Source organism: Pipistrellus hanaki, assembly GCF_964339955.1.
Source record: "Pipistrellus hanaki genome assembly, chromosome: 1".
NCBI classification, from domain to species: Eukaryota; Metazoa; Chordata; class Mammalia; order Chiroptera; family Vespertilionidae; genus Pipistrellus; species Pipistrellus hanaki.
Genome location: NC_140503.1, coordinates 44,749,076 through 44,768,988, shown reverse-complemented (window position 1 = coordinate 44,768,988; position 19,913 = coordinate 44,749,076). Strand labels below are relative to the sequence as shown.

The following is a 19,913-nucleotide window of genomic DNA, read 5'->3' as shown; positions in this document are numbered from 1 at the left end:
TTAACATTATGTCACTGTTTAGTTAGGATTATACACCTTTTACATTTTGGAGCAATTTGAGGTTAGAGTTCTTACTTCACAAGAATATCTGATCATCTCCAGATGCCAGAAACCATAGCTCATACATTATATGAGTTATTTTGGATAAAAATTTTTCAAGTGCAAAATGTTTGAATCTTTTTTTCCAACAACAAATAATGTAAGGCCTGGATATAACTTAACATATTTGATGTGTGGCGCTAGACTTCTGGAAATAAGAGATTTTTTACAAGAGACCTGTGAGCTGAAATGAGACACAGAATGTGGGGAAGGCAAGAGAGAGGAGAGGGTTCTGAGGGAAAAGGAGGTGCGATGCTACCCCAGGAGCAGAGGACCGGGGGTCCCTGCCTAGTGAGGGCTCAGGTGGGTCCAGTGAAGCAGTGTGAGGTGGTACTGTGCGCCCCGGCGTCCAGGGGAGGCGCGCACTCCGAGGGAACAGGGACTAGGAAGGCTTCTACGAGGAGGTGACACTGGATCGGAGAGGGAAGGAGGTGGAGAGGATGACACATCTAGAGACACACCCTGGGGAGGGAGGGAGGGGAGGAGGAAGATCTCGATGCGCTCGGCGCTCCGCCCTCGGGCGTCGACTGCTCGGGCCTGAGTGCGGTCGCCGCCCTCCGCCCGGCCCTCCGCCTCCCGCCCATCCCTCCCTCCCCTCCCTCCGCCCCCAGCGCCTCCGCCGCCGCCCGGCCCGCGCGACCGCCGAAGCTGCGGGTCTCCGGAGACGCCATGTACCGGCTCCCCTTGACCGTGACGGCCCGGGCCGCGCCGCCGCGGGGCTGGGCCTGGGGCTGCGGGCGGCGCGGAGCCCACCATCGCGCGGGGCCGGGGCTGCCGCGGCTCGGGCCCGGCTGGGCCGGGGGCCTCGGGCTGGGGCTGGGGCTGGCGCTCGGGGCGAAGCTGGCGGGTGCGCTGAGGGGCGCAGCCCCCGCGCCGCCCCCCGCGGCCCCCGCCCCCGAGGCGCCGCCCCAGGCCGAGCTGCCGCCGCCGCCGCGGGAGCAGCCCCTCGCCCCTGCGTCTCCGCAGACCCCGCCGGCGTCCACCCCCGGGCGCTACGCCAGAGCCATTGACAGCAGCCGCGACCTGCTGCACAGGATCAAGGTGCTGCGACGGGGGGCGTTGGCGGTGGGACCCCGGAAGGGGGCCCCTCGGGGGTCATCTACCCGGGCCGGGCCGACCCCAGCCTGGGCGGTGGGATGCCCACGGTCAGCTCCCGAGGAAGACTTCCCGTTTCCCGACCGTCTGGCCGTGGTCAGAAGCTCTTAGGGGGTTGCCCAATTCCGGGAGGAGGTCACGCCCCGGCTTGGGGGCCGCCCTTTCCCTTTCGGGGTGCCAATCCGTCACACCTCTCCGGGTAGAGCAAGATTGCAGCCGAGGTGGGCGGGGCGCAGCCAGGGTGGGCGGGGCGAAGTCAGGATGGGCGGGGCGCAGCCGAGGTGGGCGGGGCCTGGAGATGCCCGGGTGACAGTGCCCATGGCCCCTAGAGGTGTCTCCGCGAGTCTCTGAACTGTCTGTGCCTCTCCCCTTGCTCTCAGGATGAGGTGGGCGCCCCTGGCATCGTGGTCGGAGTCTCTGTAGATGGAAAAGAAATCTGGTCAGAAGGTAGGCTCAGAAAAGGGTCAATGAGTAGCTTGTTTTTTGGCCAGTTGGTGAATGAAATCTTGATGTTTTTCCTGCTTGGAGTGAATCTCATGAAATGATGCCCTTCAGCTTACGTGAAATTACCCATGTTGTGGAGGGGGGGGAAAATGTGTCCAACAGAAGAATGTATCGAGTTTTCTGTCCGTAAGATTTGAAATGTAACTAATGAATAAATCGGAGTCTTCAAAATGGCTTATTTCTATACCCACTCTTAAAAGGACTGAATTTGTTGTTCTGAAAGTTGTGTATAGGACAACCTGTTGCCTGCATGTTTGTAGATAACCCTTATCCTCCTTTCCTATATAATAAAAGGTAATTAATATGCAAAATGACCGAAGCAAAGGAGCAGAGCTGCCCCCTGGTGGTCAGTGCGCTCCCACAGGTGGAGGGCCGCTCAGCCAGAGTACCTGAGCCAGGCTCACAGCTGACGAGCCAGCGCAGCATGGATGGTGGCAGGAGCATCTCCAGCCTCCACCGGGGACATCCTGGACTGTGAGAGGGATGTCCAGCTGCCGGCTTAGGCCGCTCTCCATGGGGTCCTGGACTGGGAGAAGGGGCAGGCCAGGCTGAGAGCCGCCGCCTCAGTGCAGGAATTTCGTGTACCAGGCTTCTAATGAGTAGGTAAAACGTCAGAATTTTGTGTTTTTCTTTTTTAATTCAGTCAACAATTTGAGTCGCCTATTCTGTAAAAGGCACGTGATTCCTGTCCTTAATGAGTTTATGATCTACTTTATTACTTTTTTGAGTAGGTAGACATTTAAATAAAGTAGTACTTATTCACTCTTACTATGGGAAGTGAGTTAAAAAAAAATGATTCTTCCTCCAAATATAAGTACAGCTTAATCTGAATGCCTAATTTATGAAAAATATTGTAACAAAAGTTATATAAACGTTAGGTTTCTGGGTGGGGGCTTTGTTTTTATGCAAATATTTTAGTATAATCCCTTTACGATTTAAAAAAGGTCGTTGTACCCCCTTTTTTCTTTTCAGATTTCAGTTCTTTATGTGTCTTAGGATTCCACTTTCAGCCTGTCCAGAAGATGAAATCAAACTTAAATTTTCTCTAGAATGAGCTTTAAATTGGTGGTACATTATTGTGGTGGGTTTTTCCCCCTGATTTTCTGATTTGCAGCTGAATTGAATTGATAGTTAGCTAAAGTGGATTTGCAGGACCTCTTTTCACTTGTTTTTAATTGGATGGGTATTTTAAGGAATTCAGTGGAAACTCACTCAAGAATAAATATAATCTAAAGAACAACAATGATGTTTTCTTTAAAGAATGTAGAATAATTTATTTGAAATTTAGAATAACCAAATTGCTTAGATAAGCTGAGAAAAATTAGTGTTTGAATCAGATGGAAAATTACTATTGTGCACAAGGCACAATTCTGTTTAGTTACAGGGTTAAATTGTTAGACTTACTGTTATCCATGTTAAGACTTATCCCTTGCATGTTCAGTTTTCATTAACTTATAAAAGTAGAATGTCTTTCCTTCAGATGAATATACAGGAAATTTTAAGATAGTATTATTTCAGTTTTTCAAGATTCCTTTCACCTTGAAGGTTATTAATGGTGACTTTTGACTTTTTTTCAAAGGCTTAGGCTATGCCGATGTTGAGAACCGTGTACCATGCAAACCAGAGACAGTTATGAGAATTGCCAGTATCAGCAAAAGCCTTACCATGGTTGCTATTGCCAAATTGTGGGAAACAGGAAAACTTGATCTTGATATTCCAGTACAACATTATGTTCCTGAATTCCCAGAAAAAGAATATGAAGGTGAAAAGGTAATGAAACTCACAGTTCATATTACAAATGGCACGTTTAATGGCTTAAAAGGTTGCATAGTTTTCTTTGGTTTGTTTTCAATTATTGTTAATTTTTTTTATCTAGATGATAATCGAGATTTTCTGAAATTTAAACCTAAAGATGTCTATATTACATATTTTTTCAATAGCAGTTTAAAATGGAAAATATTACTGAGTCATTATTCTGAGGCTACTAACTTTCTGTTATAGTTCAGTAATGTAATTAATTTTCATGTTTTTACAATTAGGTTTCTGTTACAACAAGATTATTGATTTCCCATTTAAGTGGAATTCGTCATTATGAAAAGGACATGAAAAAGGTGAAAGAAGAGAAAGCTTATAAAGCCTTGAAGATGATGAAAGAGATGATGGATTCCGACCAAGAAAAAGAGTTAAAAGATAAAGGAGACAAAAATAATGAAAAGAAAGACTTTGCTAAAGCTAAAATAGAGCAGGATAATGAAGCTAAAGGCCGGAATGCCAAACCTGTCAAGAAAAAAAATGATTTTGAACAAGGTGAATTGTATTTGAAAGAGAAGTTTGAAAATTCAATTGAATCCCTAAGATTATTTAAAAATGACCCTTTGTTCTTTAAACCAGGTGAGTGTTAATTCCCTCTCGTAACAAACTCATCATTATTGAAGTGTTAATTTTCTGAAAATCGAGAATAGCATCCTGAGTGCTTTAGGTGTGGTAGATGATTGTGGCACGGATCTTGTTGACAGTGCTTGCCTTTCGTCTGCATTTCTTAAGAGTAATTAAGAGCGCAGAGCATAGTTCCTGCCGAACATCCAGGCAGCTACTTGTTTAGGTTTAGCTCATGGAGGCTATCCAGTCATTTAGTAGATTCTAAATATCAAAATATTTGTGAAAGATTATGGAGAAATGTTGGAATAATAGTTCTCCAAACAAAATCTAGTCCAAAGTGGATGTGATAATGTATTGCTATTATTTTGGTTTTTTAAATTAGACTTTATTTTTTAATATATCTTTTTGATTTCAGAGAAGGGAGAGAGGGAGAGAGAGAGAGAGAGACAGACACATCAATGATGAGAATCATTGATTAACTGCCTACTGCATGCTCCCCACTGGGGATTGAGCCCAAAACCCGGGCATGTGCTCTGACAGGGAATCAAACTGTAACTCCTGGTTCATAGGTTGATGCTCAATCACTGAGCCTTGCCGGCCGGGCTTAGTTAGACTTTAAATTGCTCAACTTATTTTGTGCCTTCATTTCTTAAATCAGTGTTCATCAACTTAATTTTATTTCCAAAAAAATTAATATATAAAAATAACTCCCTTCGTTTTTGTATATTTTTGTATGACACCTACTGAAACCACTTCTTATCTTTAAACTTACCATAGATTTATTTTTTATTCCATTTTCATATTGAAAGATGCTTCTACCATTATACCATTATGTAGGTATAATCAGTATTGGCAAAGAAATGTGATTATGGATTTTGTCTTTAAAAATAAGGTTCTCACCCATTTTTAGTACAGATGGTACAATCTACATTTCCAGAATCCACAATGAGATAAAGGTATATATTTGAATGTGTATTTGAATATGTATTTGAAATAAGGTTTATATATTCCTGCACCTGTGGGGTCTCTTGGCCTGGCCTGTGTCCTCAGGGGATGTTGGAGAGCTGGTTTTAGCCTGATTCCCATAGGCCAGGCTGAGGGTCTCCCACTGGGCCTCTAGTACACATATAAGATCTTTGGTTAATCTCTTTCTGCCCTCTCCCTACCCCCTTCCCTCTGAGATTCATCAGTTTGTTCATGTTCCCATGTCTGTGGTTTCCATTCCTGCATTGAGCGTCTGCCCCCTGGTAGTTAGTACATATCATAGCTACCGGCCAGTTGGCCAGTCAACCAGTTGGTTAGGCTTTTATGTATATTTAGATATGTTTTATTAAAATAACTTGTATAACTACTTATGCCATAAGCAACTTGTATAACTACTAATGCCTTAAGGTACATTAGAAACAAGATAGTTGACTAAAGAATCCAAATTTGCTTTTGTTTCTCTTCCTAGTTTGTTGCCAGTTTGTAGAATTTTTATGTTTGAGGTAGGATCATTTGTTTACTTTTTTACAATATCATCATTTTATTCATGTTTTAGGCACATGGAATAAGTAGGGCCATTACAGAGCTGAATAAGATATCATCCATGATCTTTTATAAATGCTGAACTAAAATATTCCAGTTTTAAGGTATATACCAGTTTTTAATGGAAAAGTATTTTACATGTTATGAATTATTTTCTCTTTTTTCCTCCTTGCAATGATGTCTCAAGGTAGTCAGTTTTTGTATTCAACTTTTGGCTATACCCTACTGGCAGCCATAATTGAAAGAGCTTCAGGATATAAATTTTTGGAATATATGCAGAAAATATTTCATGACTTGGATATGCTAACAACTGTGCAGGAAGAACATGAACCAGTGATTTACAACAGAGCAAGGTAAATGAATATTTTTTGGTGTGTCTAGCTATATCACATCTTAATACTATGTTATCAATTAAAACTCAAATTTTATCTTCTTTACAAAATCAACTTGTGTGTCACATTTTGGAAGCTTTTCTACATATCTGTTTTTCCATTTATAAAGTGTGTTTGTAAAATATTCCCAATATTCTTAGATGAAAGACAGCAATAATAATTTAACCACATGAATAATTAAACCAAAATTGCACCCCTCTTTGGCATCTATAATTTGCTCTTCAACCATCTCTTTTTCATGTTTATAAACTAATGTTTTATTTATCGTTTGTTATTTTTAATTGTTTTAACTTTTATTTTGAAATAATTTTATACTTATAGAAATGTTATTGATAAGTTATATAAAGAATTTCCATATACTCTTCACCCAGATTCTACAAATGTTATCATTTTACCACATTTGCATTATCTATCTACTAGAGCAGTGTTTCCCAAATTTCTCTCATGATGAGAATCACCTGGTGAAGTTGTTAAAATACAGATTCCTGAATCCCAACTAAGAAGTGCTAAACTAGAATTTTTAGGAACATATAGGTAACAGTCCCCCCACCCTCCTCCGCTGGCCTGGTCACCCCTTCCTGCATATATTCCAACTTAACTAGTAGTTAAGTATACAATTTTACCTATATGTTCCAAAAAATTCTAGTTTAGCACTTCTTAGTTGGGATTCAGGAATCTGTATTTTAACAACTCCACCAGGTGATTCTCATCATGAGAGAAGTTTGGGAAACACTGTACTAGAGGACCGGTGCATGAAGTTTGTGCATGGGGGGTAGTCCCCTCAGCCCAGCCTGCACCCTCTCTAATCTGGGATCCCTTGGGGGATGTCTGACTACCGGTTTAGGCCTGATCCAGGGTGGTAGCAGGAGTAGGGGGTTGCCAAATTCGGAGATGGGGCCTAAACCGACAATCGGACATCCCTCTCATAATTCGGGACCGCTACCTCCTAACTGCTCACCTACCTGCCTGCCTGATTGCCCCTAATTCCCCTCCCCCCCCCCAGCAGCTTGATCACCCCTAACTGCCTCTGCCTGCCTGCCTGATCACCCCTAACTGTTCCCGACCACCAGCCTGCTCACCCCTAACCATCTCTGCCTGCTAACCTGGTCATCCCAACTGCCTCCCCACTGGCCTGGTCGCCCCTAACTGCCCCCCCCCCTCTGCTGGCCTGGTCACCCCTTACTGCCCCCCTGCTGGCCTGTTCACCCCCAACTGCCTCTCCACCAGCCTGGTCATACCCAACTAACCCCCTCTGCCAGCCTGGTCACCCCTCACTGCCCCCACTGTCGGCCTGGTCACCCTCAACTGTCTCCCCCTTCTTTCCACCCCCTCCCCCCCCCAACCTCCGGCCTAGTTGCCCCATGCAGCCTGCTGTTCAGTCATCCACTCAGTTGTTTTGGCAGTGATGGCTCCTGGTGTTTTATATATTAGGATATGTTTTTGGTTTTCTCTTCTTGAATCATTTAAAAATAAGTTGCAGGCATGGTATTCCTTTACTGGTAAAGATTGAAATGTGTATTTTCTAAAAACCAGGATACTAAGGAAATTAACATTGACACAATGCTTTTATCAAATCTACAGACCTTATTCAAATTTTGCCAATTATCCAAATAATGTTCTTTATAGCAGAACTGTCATGATATCAGTTTGCCCCATTATTGGTGATGGCAATTTAAAAAAAAAATTTTTTTTTAAATATATTTTTATTGATTTTTTACAGAGAGGAAGGGAGAGTGATAGAGAGCTAGAAACGTCGATGAGAGAGAAACACCGACCAGCTGCCTCTTGCACACCCCCTACTGGAGATGTGCCCGCAACCAACGTACATGCCCCTGACCTGGGACCTTTCAGTCTGCAGACCGATGCTCTACCACTGAGCCAAACTGGTTTCGGCAGTGATGGCAATTTTAATTGCTTTGTTGAGATAGTACCTGCCAGTTTTCTGCACTATAAAAATTTGAAAGTAATTTCATTGAAATATAGAAAATGAAAAATTTATTGTAATGTTATTAGTAACCTGTAAAGGGGCATTGAGAGAACGTTTTGAAGCTAATGACTTTTCCATTTTACTCTAATTATTTGATTTGTTAGAAAAGTACACTTTAATCAACTGTTGCCTATTTCCATTAGTACATGCTTTATTTAAATGGTTTAATGGCACTTGAAATAGATGAATAGTGGAATATTTTTAGCTTTATCCTCCTATCTCCACATGAGTTTTATTTAATCTCCTGTTGTATTTAGTTAAATTATCATTTTAAGTTATCAGCTTAAAGGACTTAAATGTGCATTGCTAGTCAGACTGAAGGAGACTTTTTTTGGACCTAAAAGAATTTGGGTTAGTAGCAAGCAATGAATTTTAATTTTTTTAAATGGCCTGTAGTTCTCAACCAGTTCAGAGACTCTTAGTGTTTTTTTTGTGGAGGTTTTTTGTCCAACATTATATATTACTGGAATACATAAGAAAAATTGACAAATGCCATAGGTTGTCAATTGAATCTAAAAAAGATTCTCTAATAAAGATGGCAGAGATGCATGACCTTATTTTGATTTAGATTTTGGCATTTAATAATGAATGCCTAGACTTTTATATAAGGGAGAGGAGAAAATTATGTGTCATTGGGCTTCTTTTATAAACTGAAAATTACTGATCTATGATTGTATAGACTGCAGAGCAGCTATCATTTGTTTAATGAGTGATTAATTTATGATGAGGCCCAGTACACAAAATTCGTGCACAGAGGGAGAATGTCCTTCAGCCCAGCCTGCACCCTTTCTAATCTGGGACCCCTCAAGGGATGTCTGACTGCCCATTTAGGCCCGAACCACCAGGATCAGGCCTAAACGGGCAGTTGGACATCCCTTTCACAATCCAGGACTGCTGGCTCCCAACTGCTCACTTACCTGCCTTCCTGATTGCCCCTAACTGCTTCTGCCTGTCAGCCTGATCACCCTCTAACCACTCTGCTGTCAGCCTGATTGATGCCTAACTGCTCCCCTGCCAGCTTGTTTGCCTCTAGCTGCCCTCCCCTGCAGGCTTGATTGCCCCCAATTGCCCTCCCTTGCAGGCCTGGTCCCTCCTAACTGCCTTCCCCTGCTGGCCATCTTGTGGTGGCCATCTTGTGTCCACATGGGTGCAGGATCTTTGACCACATGGAGACAGCCATCTTATGTGTTGGAGTGATGGTCAATCTGCATATTACTCTCTTATTAGATAGGATAGAGGCCTATTGCATTTGTGGGGGCTGGCTGGTTTGCCCTGAAGGGTGTCCCAGATCAGGGTGGGGGTTCCCTTGGTGTGTGGGGTAGCTTGAGCGAAGGGCCTGTGGTGGTTTGCAGGCCAGCCATGCCCCCTGACAACCCAAGCAGAGGCCCTGGTATCTGGGATTTATGTATCTTCTACAATTGAAACTTTGTAGCCTAGAGCGGAGCCAAGCTTCCTGCAGCCATTTCTGTTGGAATTTGTTTACCTTCTATAATTGAAACTTTGTAGCATTGAGTGGAGGCCTAGGCCTACAAGGGCAGGCGGAAAGCTTGGCTTCCTCCGTTGCCAGGGAAACCCAAGCCTCCCTCCTGCTCTCTGTGGCTGTAGCCATCTTGGTTGGGTTTATTTGCATACTTGCTCTGATTGGCTGGTGGGCATGGCTCGTGGGTGTAGCTGTGGTATGGTCAATTTGCATATTACTCTTTATTAGAGAGGATGAGACCAAAACCAAATAGAATGTTTTTTGAAGTATTGCTGTATTTTGACAGTATCGATATGGCCTTTACTTTCTGGTATTATCTTTTTTTTTATTATTATTTATTATCTTTTATTTTCTAGATTATCTTCTAAAAATAAGTCTTGCTTCTTATGCCTTCAGCTGACAGACTCTAGTAGTAGATTCAATCCAGATGTTAAAGCTGAATGTTAAAGTGGGATCGGTTTTTTAATATGCATTTTACATTCTTTGGGTTTTTTAACTTCTCATGACAATAAAATACAAAGTTACTGCATAATTGTTTCCAAAGGCATTTAAGAAGTATTTAAAAAATAAAAGTCTTAAAATTTTTAAAATATATTTTTATTAATTTCAGAGAGGAAGGGAGAGGAAGAGAAAAATAGAAACATCAATGAAGAGAGAGAATCATTGATTGGCTGCCTCCTGCACACTCCCTACTGGAGATCAGGCCTACCACCCGGGCATGTGCCCTTGACCGGAATTGAACCTGCGACCCTTCAGTCCGCAGACTGACACTCTATCCACTGAACCAAATTGGCTAGGGCAAAATAAAAGTGTTCTGAATTTCTAAGTTTGTAGGTGTAGATTTCTGTGGTTATGTAATGTTCTTGTGTGGAAGCTAGAGGTTCTTAAGTAGGATGAGGCTGCTAGTCACCTGGCATCATTCCATCAGTGATTCAGTTACAAAGGTGTCCCAGTTACTGACTAAAGAACTTATCTCTATCCCACTCTTTTTAAAGCAGAAATTCCTTAAGAAATTAAAATAAGGTTATCCAGCTGAACAAATTACTTTTATGAAAAGCCATTAATTTTTCCTCTGTGAAAAGGATTCAAGGGATTAAAGTCTAAAATCTATTTGAAGTTTAAAATTCTATAATAAAGTCTGGAATTCTCCACAGTTTTGTATTTTAAAGGATGAATGACTGAGAAATTCTTATTTCCAACTTTGAAATAAGTGGTTTGAAATGCTTTACACAAAGCTGATTATTAGCCAAAATATATTAGTACTTCTCTCCTAGTTTACAGACTTGGAGCTCACTCTAAGAACTATGCTTCTCAATAAGAAAATGTATTTCTGTTGCCAGTGAGGAGCTTTTCATGTCCCTATCAGTTGTCCCTGAAAGTGGGGTTCTTGCGATGTCACAAGAAAAGGAATTTTCTGAGACTTGCACAGGAGAATGAATGGCATTTATTTGCATGAAATTACATCCCTGAGTTTCCAAGGCTCCATTTCCCTTCGTCCTGCCAAGGAAGAAGTCCAGCTGTGTCTTTAGCAGGGCTGAGATCAAAGCCGTTGCCCAGAGTTTCCGTTCCATATTTGCATAATCCAATCCAGCGTTAGGCTAGTTTAGCTTGTGTTCCCAGCTGCAGTTCATCAGTCCATTGAGTTTAAGATATCCATGGCCGCCGAAACCGGTTTGGCTCAGTGGATAGAGCGTCGGACTGCGGACTAAAAGGTCCGGGTTCGATTCCGGTCAGGGGCATGTACCTTGGTTGCGGGCACATCCCCAGTAGGGGGTGTGCAAGAGGCAGCTGATCGATGATTCTCTCTCATTGATGTTTCTAACTCTCTATCCCTCTCTCTTCCTCTCTGTAAAAAATCAATAAAATATATTTAAAAATATATATATCCATGGCCATGGGCCATGTGGCCTGTAGGACCACATGGCTATGGAGGAACACTGGCAAATGCAAGGACGCAGGAGCAAAACCAGAGGAACAAGAGAGCCACAAGATCTAAGAGAGAGAGAGAGAACTCCTTTGTCTGGGGGTTATGTATTCCCACATTTTCACAGGCTTGCATAGGCTCCATCTCCTCTAGCCAATGATCTCTAACAGGCACCCCAACTTACCTTCGCATGCATCCATCTCCCCTTTGCCCAGTCTCTTCCCCCGGTAATCTGCAGGGAATGGGCCAGATGGTTCCCTGGGGAATACTAAGTTGCAGCTTTCTGGTGAAACTGCCCAGATGGCCAAGCTTATAACGTCTGGCCTTTCTTTTGCTACTTTCTAATATTAATGACTAGGGACCCAATGCATGACATTTGTGCACTGGGGGCAGGTCCCTCAGCCTGGCCTGTGCCCTCAGGCAGTCGGGACCCATCAGGGGATGTCCACTGGCTGGTTTAGGCCTGCTCCCAAGGGGTCCTTAGCGCTGCCAGGAGGTAGAAGAGTCTCCTGCCGAGGTACCTCCCCTGCGCTTGCCAGCTGTGAGCCCAGCTCAGGGCTTCTGGCTGAGCGGTGCTCCCTCCGTCGATTTGCATATTAGCCTTTTATTTTATAGGATTAGCTAATTACAGCAGTAACATTTCTATTATTTGGCTTTCTTTAGATTTGATTGGCCTGGAATTTCAAGTGTAATCAGTGTTTAGGCCGAATGTTAGAGTTTAGCTTCTTATTGTATATAAGAGTTGAGGTCAAGAGAGTCAACCAAGATTTTAATGGAGAGGAAAATATGAGAAGGTTTGGAAGAGATTCACTTGGTTTAATTCCTTTTGAGACATGAAAAGACCACATATCAAGTTATTGGTTCTCAAGAGAGCATATTAAGATTCTCTATAGACTTTTTCTTTTAAAAAAAAATATTTTTATTGATTTCTGAGGGGAAGGGAGAGGAAGAGAGAGAGATAGAAACATCACTGATTGGCTGCCTCCTCAGGTCCCACACTGGGGATTAAGCCTGTAACATGGGCCTATGCCCTGACTGGGAATAGAACCATGACCGTCTGGTTCATAGTTTGATGCTCAACCACTGAGCCATGCTGGCCGGGCTGTAGACTTTTCCTTTTAATCTTTAAAGCACATACCTATGGCCACCCCTGCTTCACTCAATAGTATGACTTGGGCTTTTAGGGGACATATAAGAATCTTGAAGGAAGAAAGAGGAGTTACTTTTAAAAGTATACCCACAGTCCCTCCGAAGTTATGAATTTTTAAGGGAGGGGAATAGAGGGAGGACATAGAGAGCAGGTTCATTGGAGAGCTGGAAGAATCGAAGTCCTAGGAAAAAATTTCTGAATCTGAGACCTTAGAGATAAAACAGTTCAAAGTAATGGTGAGATCCAGGTCTGACAGTGCTTTTGCATAGCCAAAGTAGAATGAACACAAAGATCATTAGAGTGAGACAGTTAGGATACTAAAAACCTAAGAGCATCATTTTATTATGAATCTTGAAAGAAAGGATTCTCCTGAACCACATTCCATTTTTTGTTTAATTATTTTGTGATTTCATTTTATTTACCTCATTTATGTTACAGCCTCCTCATATTAGCATAGAAACCTCATGAGGTCAGACACTGTCTCTTTTGTTTAATGCTTTATCCCAGCATCCAAACAGTCCCTAACACAGAGTGAGTGCTCCATCAATAATTGTTGAATGAATGAGTAAATAACAACCATCATCTATTAAGTACCTGCCAGAAATATGCAGTGTTTAGAATACATATATTCCTAACTCTGCAAATAGATATTTTTGTCTTCATTTGACAAGATAGGATGCTAAAGCAGTGAAAAGAAATGCCAGACTGCCTGGATTTAAATTCAGTGTGCCACTTACAAGCTGTGTGAATGTGGTATAAGCTATCCTATATAATAAAGCCTAATATGTAAATTGACCAAACAGCAGAACAATCAGTTGCTATGACATGCACTGACCACCAGGGGGCAGACATTCAACACAGGAGCTGCCACCTGGTGGTCAGTGTGATCCCACAGGGGGAGCGCTGCTCAACCAGAAGCCAGGCTCACAGCGGCGAGCCAGCGTAGTGGCTGTGGTGGGAGCCTCTCCTGCCTCCGCAGCAGCACTAAGGAGCAGTGAACTGAACTGTAAGGAGTAGTGAGCAGGCAGGCAGTAAGGAGCAAGGGGTCCTGGACTGCGAGAGGGATGTCTGCTAAGTGCTCCTGGACTGCAAGAGGGCACAGGCCAGGCTGAGGGAACCTTTCCCTCCATCCCCCCTCCCCCGTGCACAAATTTTGTGCACCAGGCCTCTAGTGAGAGTATAAGCTATTTATACTCTCCATGTCTCTTTTTTTTTAAAATTTATTTCAGAGAGGTAGGGAGAGGGAGAGATAGAAACATCAATGATGAGAGAGAATCATTGATCGGCCGCGCCCTGTGCACCCCCTACTAGGGAACAAGCCTACAACTCAGGCACGTGCCTGGACCAGGAATCAAACCATGACCTCCTGGTTCATAGGTCAACACTCAGCCACCGAGCCATGCTAACTGGGCATGTGTAATCTTAATCATTACATTTTTTGCAGTTATTTAAAGTTTGATATACTCAGTAAGGACAAGCGTGAAAATGGAAAAAACAACCCACTTTCGATGCTTTAATTCCCGAGGCAATTAGAGTAGTTTACTCAGTTATTTGTATTCATTAAGATCTGAATCATACTGAAAATTAGTGGTTAGTTCCTGCGAGTGTATGATTACTACAGTGAAATGCAATCTGTCTCGTGTACATTTTCCTATTCGTTTTCATGTGTAAAGTCAATGATAGAGCATTAAATTTTTTAATCACCATTCTTATTTTATTTTAGATTTTACGTTTACAATAAAAAGAGACATCTTGTCAACACACCTTACGTGGACAACTCCTATAAGTGGGCTGGTGGTGGCTTTCTGTCTACAGTGGGTGACCTTCTGAAATTTGGGAATGCTATGCTGTATGGTTACCAAGTCGGGCTGTTTAAGAACTCAAATGAAAATCTTTTGCCTGGATATCTCAAACCAGAAACAATGGTTACGATTTGGACACCAGTCCCTAACACAGAGATGTCTTGGGATCGAGAGGGTAAATACGCAATGGCCTGGGGTGTCGTGGAAAAGAAGCAAACGTACGGCTCCTGTAGGAAGCAGCGGCATTACGCCTCACATACTGGGGGTGCTGTGGGGGCCAGCAGCGTCCTGCTGGTCCTTCCTGAAGAACTGGATGCAGAATCTGTACGTAACAAGGTTCCTCCAAGAGGAATAGTTGTGTCCATCATCTGTAACATGCAGTCTGTTGGACTCAATAGCACTGCTTTAAAGATTGCTCTGGAATTTGATAAAGACAGACCAGACATGCCTTAAGGTCACAGGTGCAAAATGAACTGTTTTGCTTTTTTAGACATTAACTAAAGTTCCAAAATACATGAGGTTTTTAAGAATAAATTTGTAACATAGTATAATTGAATGCAGAAGATATGTACCTCTAATTGTTTAATTTTGTAATTGTCTTTTATTGTAGGGTAAGTTAGTTTATACTCAGGGAAGTAATATTGTATTTACTTTTTGAAAAAAAATTCTTGAAATAAAATATTCTGATGAAAATATATACTTTTTGAATGTGTAAAATAGAGAAAATCTCATTTAGTAGGAACCTCCAAATATTGCTGTTTTTTTTCCCTTTTTTAAAAATCCATCCCCTCACCAACTCCTCTTTGATAACCATCATCTTGTTCTCTATCTATGAACCTGTTTTGTTTTGTTTATTAATTTGTTTTGGTTGTTTTAGATTTCACATAAAAGTGGAATCAAATAGTGCTTATATTTCTCTGTGTGATTTATTTCACTTAGCATAATACCATCTAGGTCCACTCTTTTTTTATTGCTGCATAATGTTCTGTTGTATACATATGCCACTTCTTTAGCAACTCATCTATCAATGGATACCTAGATTGCTTCCATATCTTGGCTATTGTAAGTAATGCTGCAATGAACATAGGAGTGTATAGATCTTCTTGAATTAGTATTTTTATTTTATTTGGGTAAATACCCAGAAATGAAAGTGCTGGGTCATATGGCAGCTATATTTGTAATTTTTTGAAGAATCTCCATGCAGTTTTCCATCTGGGTGCACCAATTTATAATCCCACAAATAGTGCACAAGGATTTTTTGTTTTGATGAAAGCTATTCCAACTGCTTGAGATGATATCTCATTGCTTTTTATTTGCATTTCCTTGATGATTAGTGATGCTGAGCATCTTTACATATGTCTGTGGGCCATGAGTATGTACTCTTTGGAAAAATGGCTACTTATTCTACTGCCAACTTTTTAATTGGATTGTTTGGGGGGAGGGGATTTGGCATTAAGTTGTATGAGTTCCCTATATATTTTGGAGGTTAACTCCTTATCAGATGTATCATTTATGAATATCTGCTCCTATTCAGTAGGTTGTCATTTTTATTTTTGTTGATGTTTTTCTTCACTATGTAAAAACTTTCAGTTTAATGTAGTCCCACTTGTTTACTTTTTGTTTATTTGTTCACCTTGCCCGAGGAGACATATCCAAAAAGATATTGCTAAGACCATCAAAGAATTTACTGTCTATGTTTTCTTCTAGCATTTTTATAGTTTCGGGTCTTACATTTAAGTTTTTAATTCATTTTGAGTTTATTTTTGTACATAGTGTAAGAAACTTGGCACTATTTGTTCAGTTTTCACACTGCGACCTATTGAAGCAACTATCTTTACCCTAATTGTATACTTCCCTCCTTTGTTGGAGATTAGTTGATTGTATCAGTGAGGATTTATTTCTGGACTCCCTATTCTAGTTCATTGATCTATCTATTTTTATGCCAGTACCATACTGTTTTGATTACTGTAGCTTTGTAATATAGTTTAAAATTAGGCTTGACTGGTTCTGGAGGATCTGATTCCAAGATGGCTCATCCATGTGGCTATAGGCACAAGGGCTTACTTACTGGATTTTTGCAGAAGGTCTATTTTTCATCACATGAGCCTCTCCAGGGTATGCTTGACTATTCCATGGCTTCCTTCAGATTGCATGAAGAATGAAAAAGGCAAAAGCCACAATGTATTTTATAATCTAGACTTGTAAATCATATACCATTATTTATGCCAAATTCTGTTGGTCACAAGACCAACCCTGATTCAGTTTGAGAGACGACTACACAAAGGCTAAATACCAGAGGTAGGGATCATTGAGAGATATCTTGGAGACTGGCTCCAAAAATAGCTTATTGTAGTGTGGACATATGGGAAATTTTGTTGTAACAGCCATACATATGTATATTGGAAACTAAATTGAATTCAAAAAATTTCAAAAGAAAATTGTTTTTTATACACTCTAATAAAAGGAAGGTTTTCTATCATTCTGAACCCTAAGCCTGTTTCTTCACTTTTCACTTCAGTATACAAAGGTAGATGGACATCTCTAAGTTGATTGAAATATGAAAAAATCTGCTAAAAGATCCATTTCACCTTTTTTCTTGCTTCTCCTGATCCACAGATCTTGTATTCATGTTTGTAAACTTTTTCAATTCATGCTCTCTTTGATAAATATAAAAATGTCATACCTATTTTTTAATGTTATTTTAAATGTTAAACATTAGATATGTGACTAAAAGCAAATCAAATATAATTTTTTTAATTTATTGGGTAACACTAGTCAATAGGGTCATACAGGTTTCAAGTGTACATTTCTTTTTTTTTTTTTTTAATATATTTTATTGATTTCTTTACAGAGAGGAAGGGAGACAGATAGAGAGCTAGAAACATCGATGAGAGAGAAACATTGACCAGCTGCCTCTTGCACACCCCCTACTGGGGATGTGCCCGCAACCAACGTACATGCCCCTGACCGGAATCGAACCTGGGACCTTTCAGTCCGCAGACCGACGCTCTACCACTGAGCCAAACCGGTTTCGGCTCAAGTGTACATTTCTATGATACATAACCTATATATTGCATTGTGTGCCCACCACCCAGTCAAATCATTCTCCACCACTATATATTAGGCCTTCTTTATCCTTTATTCTCCCCATCCCTTTTTTCCTTTGCAACTTGATTTGCTGCTCTTCCCAACCAGTGGTGGAACCTGTTTGTCCACGCCCTTGAGTCTGGGCTGACTGTGTGGCTTCTCTGACCCACAGAATGTGGTGGGAAGGGTGCACAAGTTCCAGAGCATAGGCTTTAGGAGGCCTTCAAGCTTGTTTTCGCCCTCTAAGAACACTGCCCCGGGGCTGCCATGGAATACAGAAGCTCTAATAGCTTCCTGGGACATGAGAGGCCACCTGGAGAACTGAGGTGCCCCAGCTGCCAACCAGCACCAGCTGCCAGCCAGCACCAGCTGCCAGCCATGTGACTGAAGCCATTTTGGACCTTCCAAAGCAGTTAAACCTCTAGCTGAATGCAGCCACGTGAGTGAGTCCAACCCACAGAATCATGAGAAATAATAAATCATCCTTATTTTAAACCACTAAGTTTTGGGGTGGCTTGCTTTGTAGCAATAGTTAACACAACTATACTCTGGTGTGATAACAGGTGTGTAAATAATTTGGGAGAAAAAGTAGAACTTGAGAGTACTTGATAAGATCTTTTTATTTAAATAAACACTTAAAAAAATTAATCCTCACCCAAGGACATGCATAGAGGAGAGAAGCATCCACATGAGAAACACCAATCTGTTGCCTCCAGGAATTGAACCAGCAACCTAGTTATGTGCCCTGACCAGGAATCGAACCTGCAACCTTTGGGTGCATGAGACAACACTCAGCCAATTAAGCCACCCTGACCGGGCTAAATTCTATTAACAGCACTCTGTGTCAGGCACTGTGCTAAGCATTCTGTATATGTTGTTTCATTGCACCTTCAAAACAACCCTATAAAGTAGAAATTAATAACATCTTTTTGCCCAAGATCACATAACCATTGACCATTTGAACTTGTTTCAAACCCAGGTATACCTGACTCTAAAAATTGTTTAACCATTATCTTGCCTTCCTATAAGATAGAAAAAAAGTCTCAAAAAATTAAATGAATGGAGCAAATTACAAATGGGCACTGTACAATTTCTCAAAAAATTTACAGATCTAATAAAAGGCAAAAAAAATACGTATTGGGATTTTAGTAAATCTGGCTGCAAATTTTAAAAATTGATACCTTTTACATTAATATATAAATATGAAGGATGACATAGTAGTCATGCTTTTATGCATCCACTCTTTTAAATACATAGCATGATCTATAAAATGGGAAATAAGTGCCTGGCCAGGTGGCTCAATTGGTTGGAGCGTTGTCCCATATACCAAAAAGTCATGGGTTCAATTCCAGTGAGGACACATACCTAGGTTGCGGGTTTGATCCCCAGGGAGGGCACGAATGGGAGGCAATGGGTTGGTATTTCAATAAATAGGTGAGGATTAAAATGTGAAATAAGAAAATGAAAAAGAACTGAGCAGGACTAAAGCTAATGTCTGCTGAGCTCTTGGTCCAGAAGGCAGTGGCAGCTCCCCCCCACACCCCCTTCCCCGTGACCAAACCTCCACAGGCCCCTCGTCCAGGCCATCCCATGCCCCAAGGGAACCCCCACCCTGATCAGGGACACACTTCAGGGCAAACCAGCTGGCCCAAACCCGTGCACCAGACTTCTATCTAATAATATAATGATATGCAAATTGACCATGGTTGATATTTCAATAAATAGGTGAGGATTAAAATGTGAAATAAAATGAAAAAGACATTTATGGACTTAAGAATACAAACACAAAACACAAAAGAATACAAATACACAGGTACAAATACCAACACACAATATGGCTACCCCCATGTGGACACAAGATGGCCAGCAAGGGAGGACAGTTGGGAGGAAACAGGTCTGCAAGGGAGAGCAGTTGAGGGAGATCAGGCCAGCAGGGGAGGGCAATTGGGAGGAACCAGGCCTGAAAGGGAGGACAGTTGGGGGCGATCAAGCCTGCAGGGGAGGGCAGTTAGGGGTGACCAGGTCAGCAGAGGGAAGTTGGGGGCAACGGGGCCTGCAGTGAAGGGCAGTTGGGGGGACCCAGGCCTGCAGGGAAGAGCAGTTGGGGGGGGACCAGGCCTGTAGGGGAAAACAGGCTGGCAGAGGAGCAATTAGGCATCAATCAAGCTGGCAGGGGAGTGGTTAGGGGGTGATCAGGCTGGCAGGCCCAAGTGGTTAGGGGCAATCAGGAAGGCAGGCAGGCGAGCAGTTGGGAGCCAGCAGTCCTGGATTGTAAGAGGGATCTCAGATTGGAGAGGATGCAGGCTGAGGTGAGGGATCCCCCCACCCCCACCCCCTGCACCGGGCCTCTAGTTCAGTAAATAATAATGTATAGGGGGAAATCATGAAGTTTGGAAAATTCCTAATGTTCCATTGAAATACTCAATAGTAATACTGTTTAGATTAATAATGAAGTAAAAGTTAATATGCCATTCAGTTCCCAGTACC

General features: G+C 42.0%; 1 protein-coding gene across 2 annotated transcripts; it reads left to right on the top strand.

The window, feature by feature from the left end:
• Positions 1-686: 686 nt before the first annotated feature.
• Positions 687-19,098, top strand: LACTB (lactamase beta). 2 transcript variants are annotated; one of them, XR_014795274.1, is made up of 6 exons: positions 687-1,140; positions 1,575-1,641; positions 3,278-3,468; positions 3,738-4,089; positions 5,796-5,957; positions 14,261-19,098. XR_014795274.1 is itself a non-coding variant. In XM_084887214.1 (6 exons), the coding sequence occupies exons 1-6, from the start codon at positions 769-771 to the stop codon at positions 14,790-14,792; spliced, it is 1,680 nt and encodes a 559-aa protein (XP_084743340.1). In that variant the 5' UTR covers positions 690-768; the 3' UTR covers positions 14,793-19,098. The 2 variants fall into 2 exon arrangements, 1 of the variants encoding a protein (XP_084743340.1); XM_084887214.1 differs by having other exon boundaries at positions 690-1,140; positions 5,792-5,957.
• Positions 19,099-19,913: the final 815 nt, after the last annotated feature.

Coding starts and splice junctions, on each gene's coding strand:
- LACTB (XM_084887214.1), top strand. CDS start 769: ATGTACCGGCTCCCCTTGACCGTGACGGCCCGGGCCGCGCCGCCGCGG. Junction 1,642..3,277: donor AAAAGAAATCTGGTCAGAAG/GTAGGCTCAGAA, acceptor TTTTTTTCAAAG/GCTTAGGCTATGCCGATGTT. Junction 5,958..14,260: donor GTGATTTACAACAGAGCAAG/GTAAATGAATAT, acceptor ATTTTATTTTAG/ATTTTACGTTTACAATAAAA.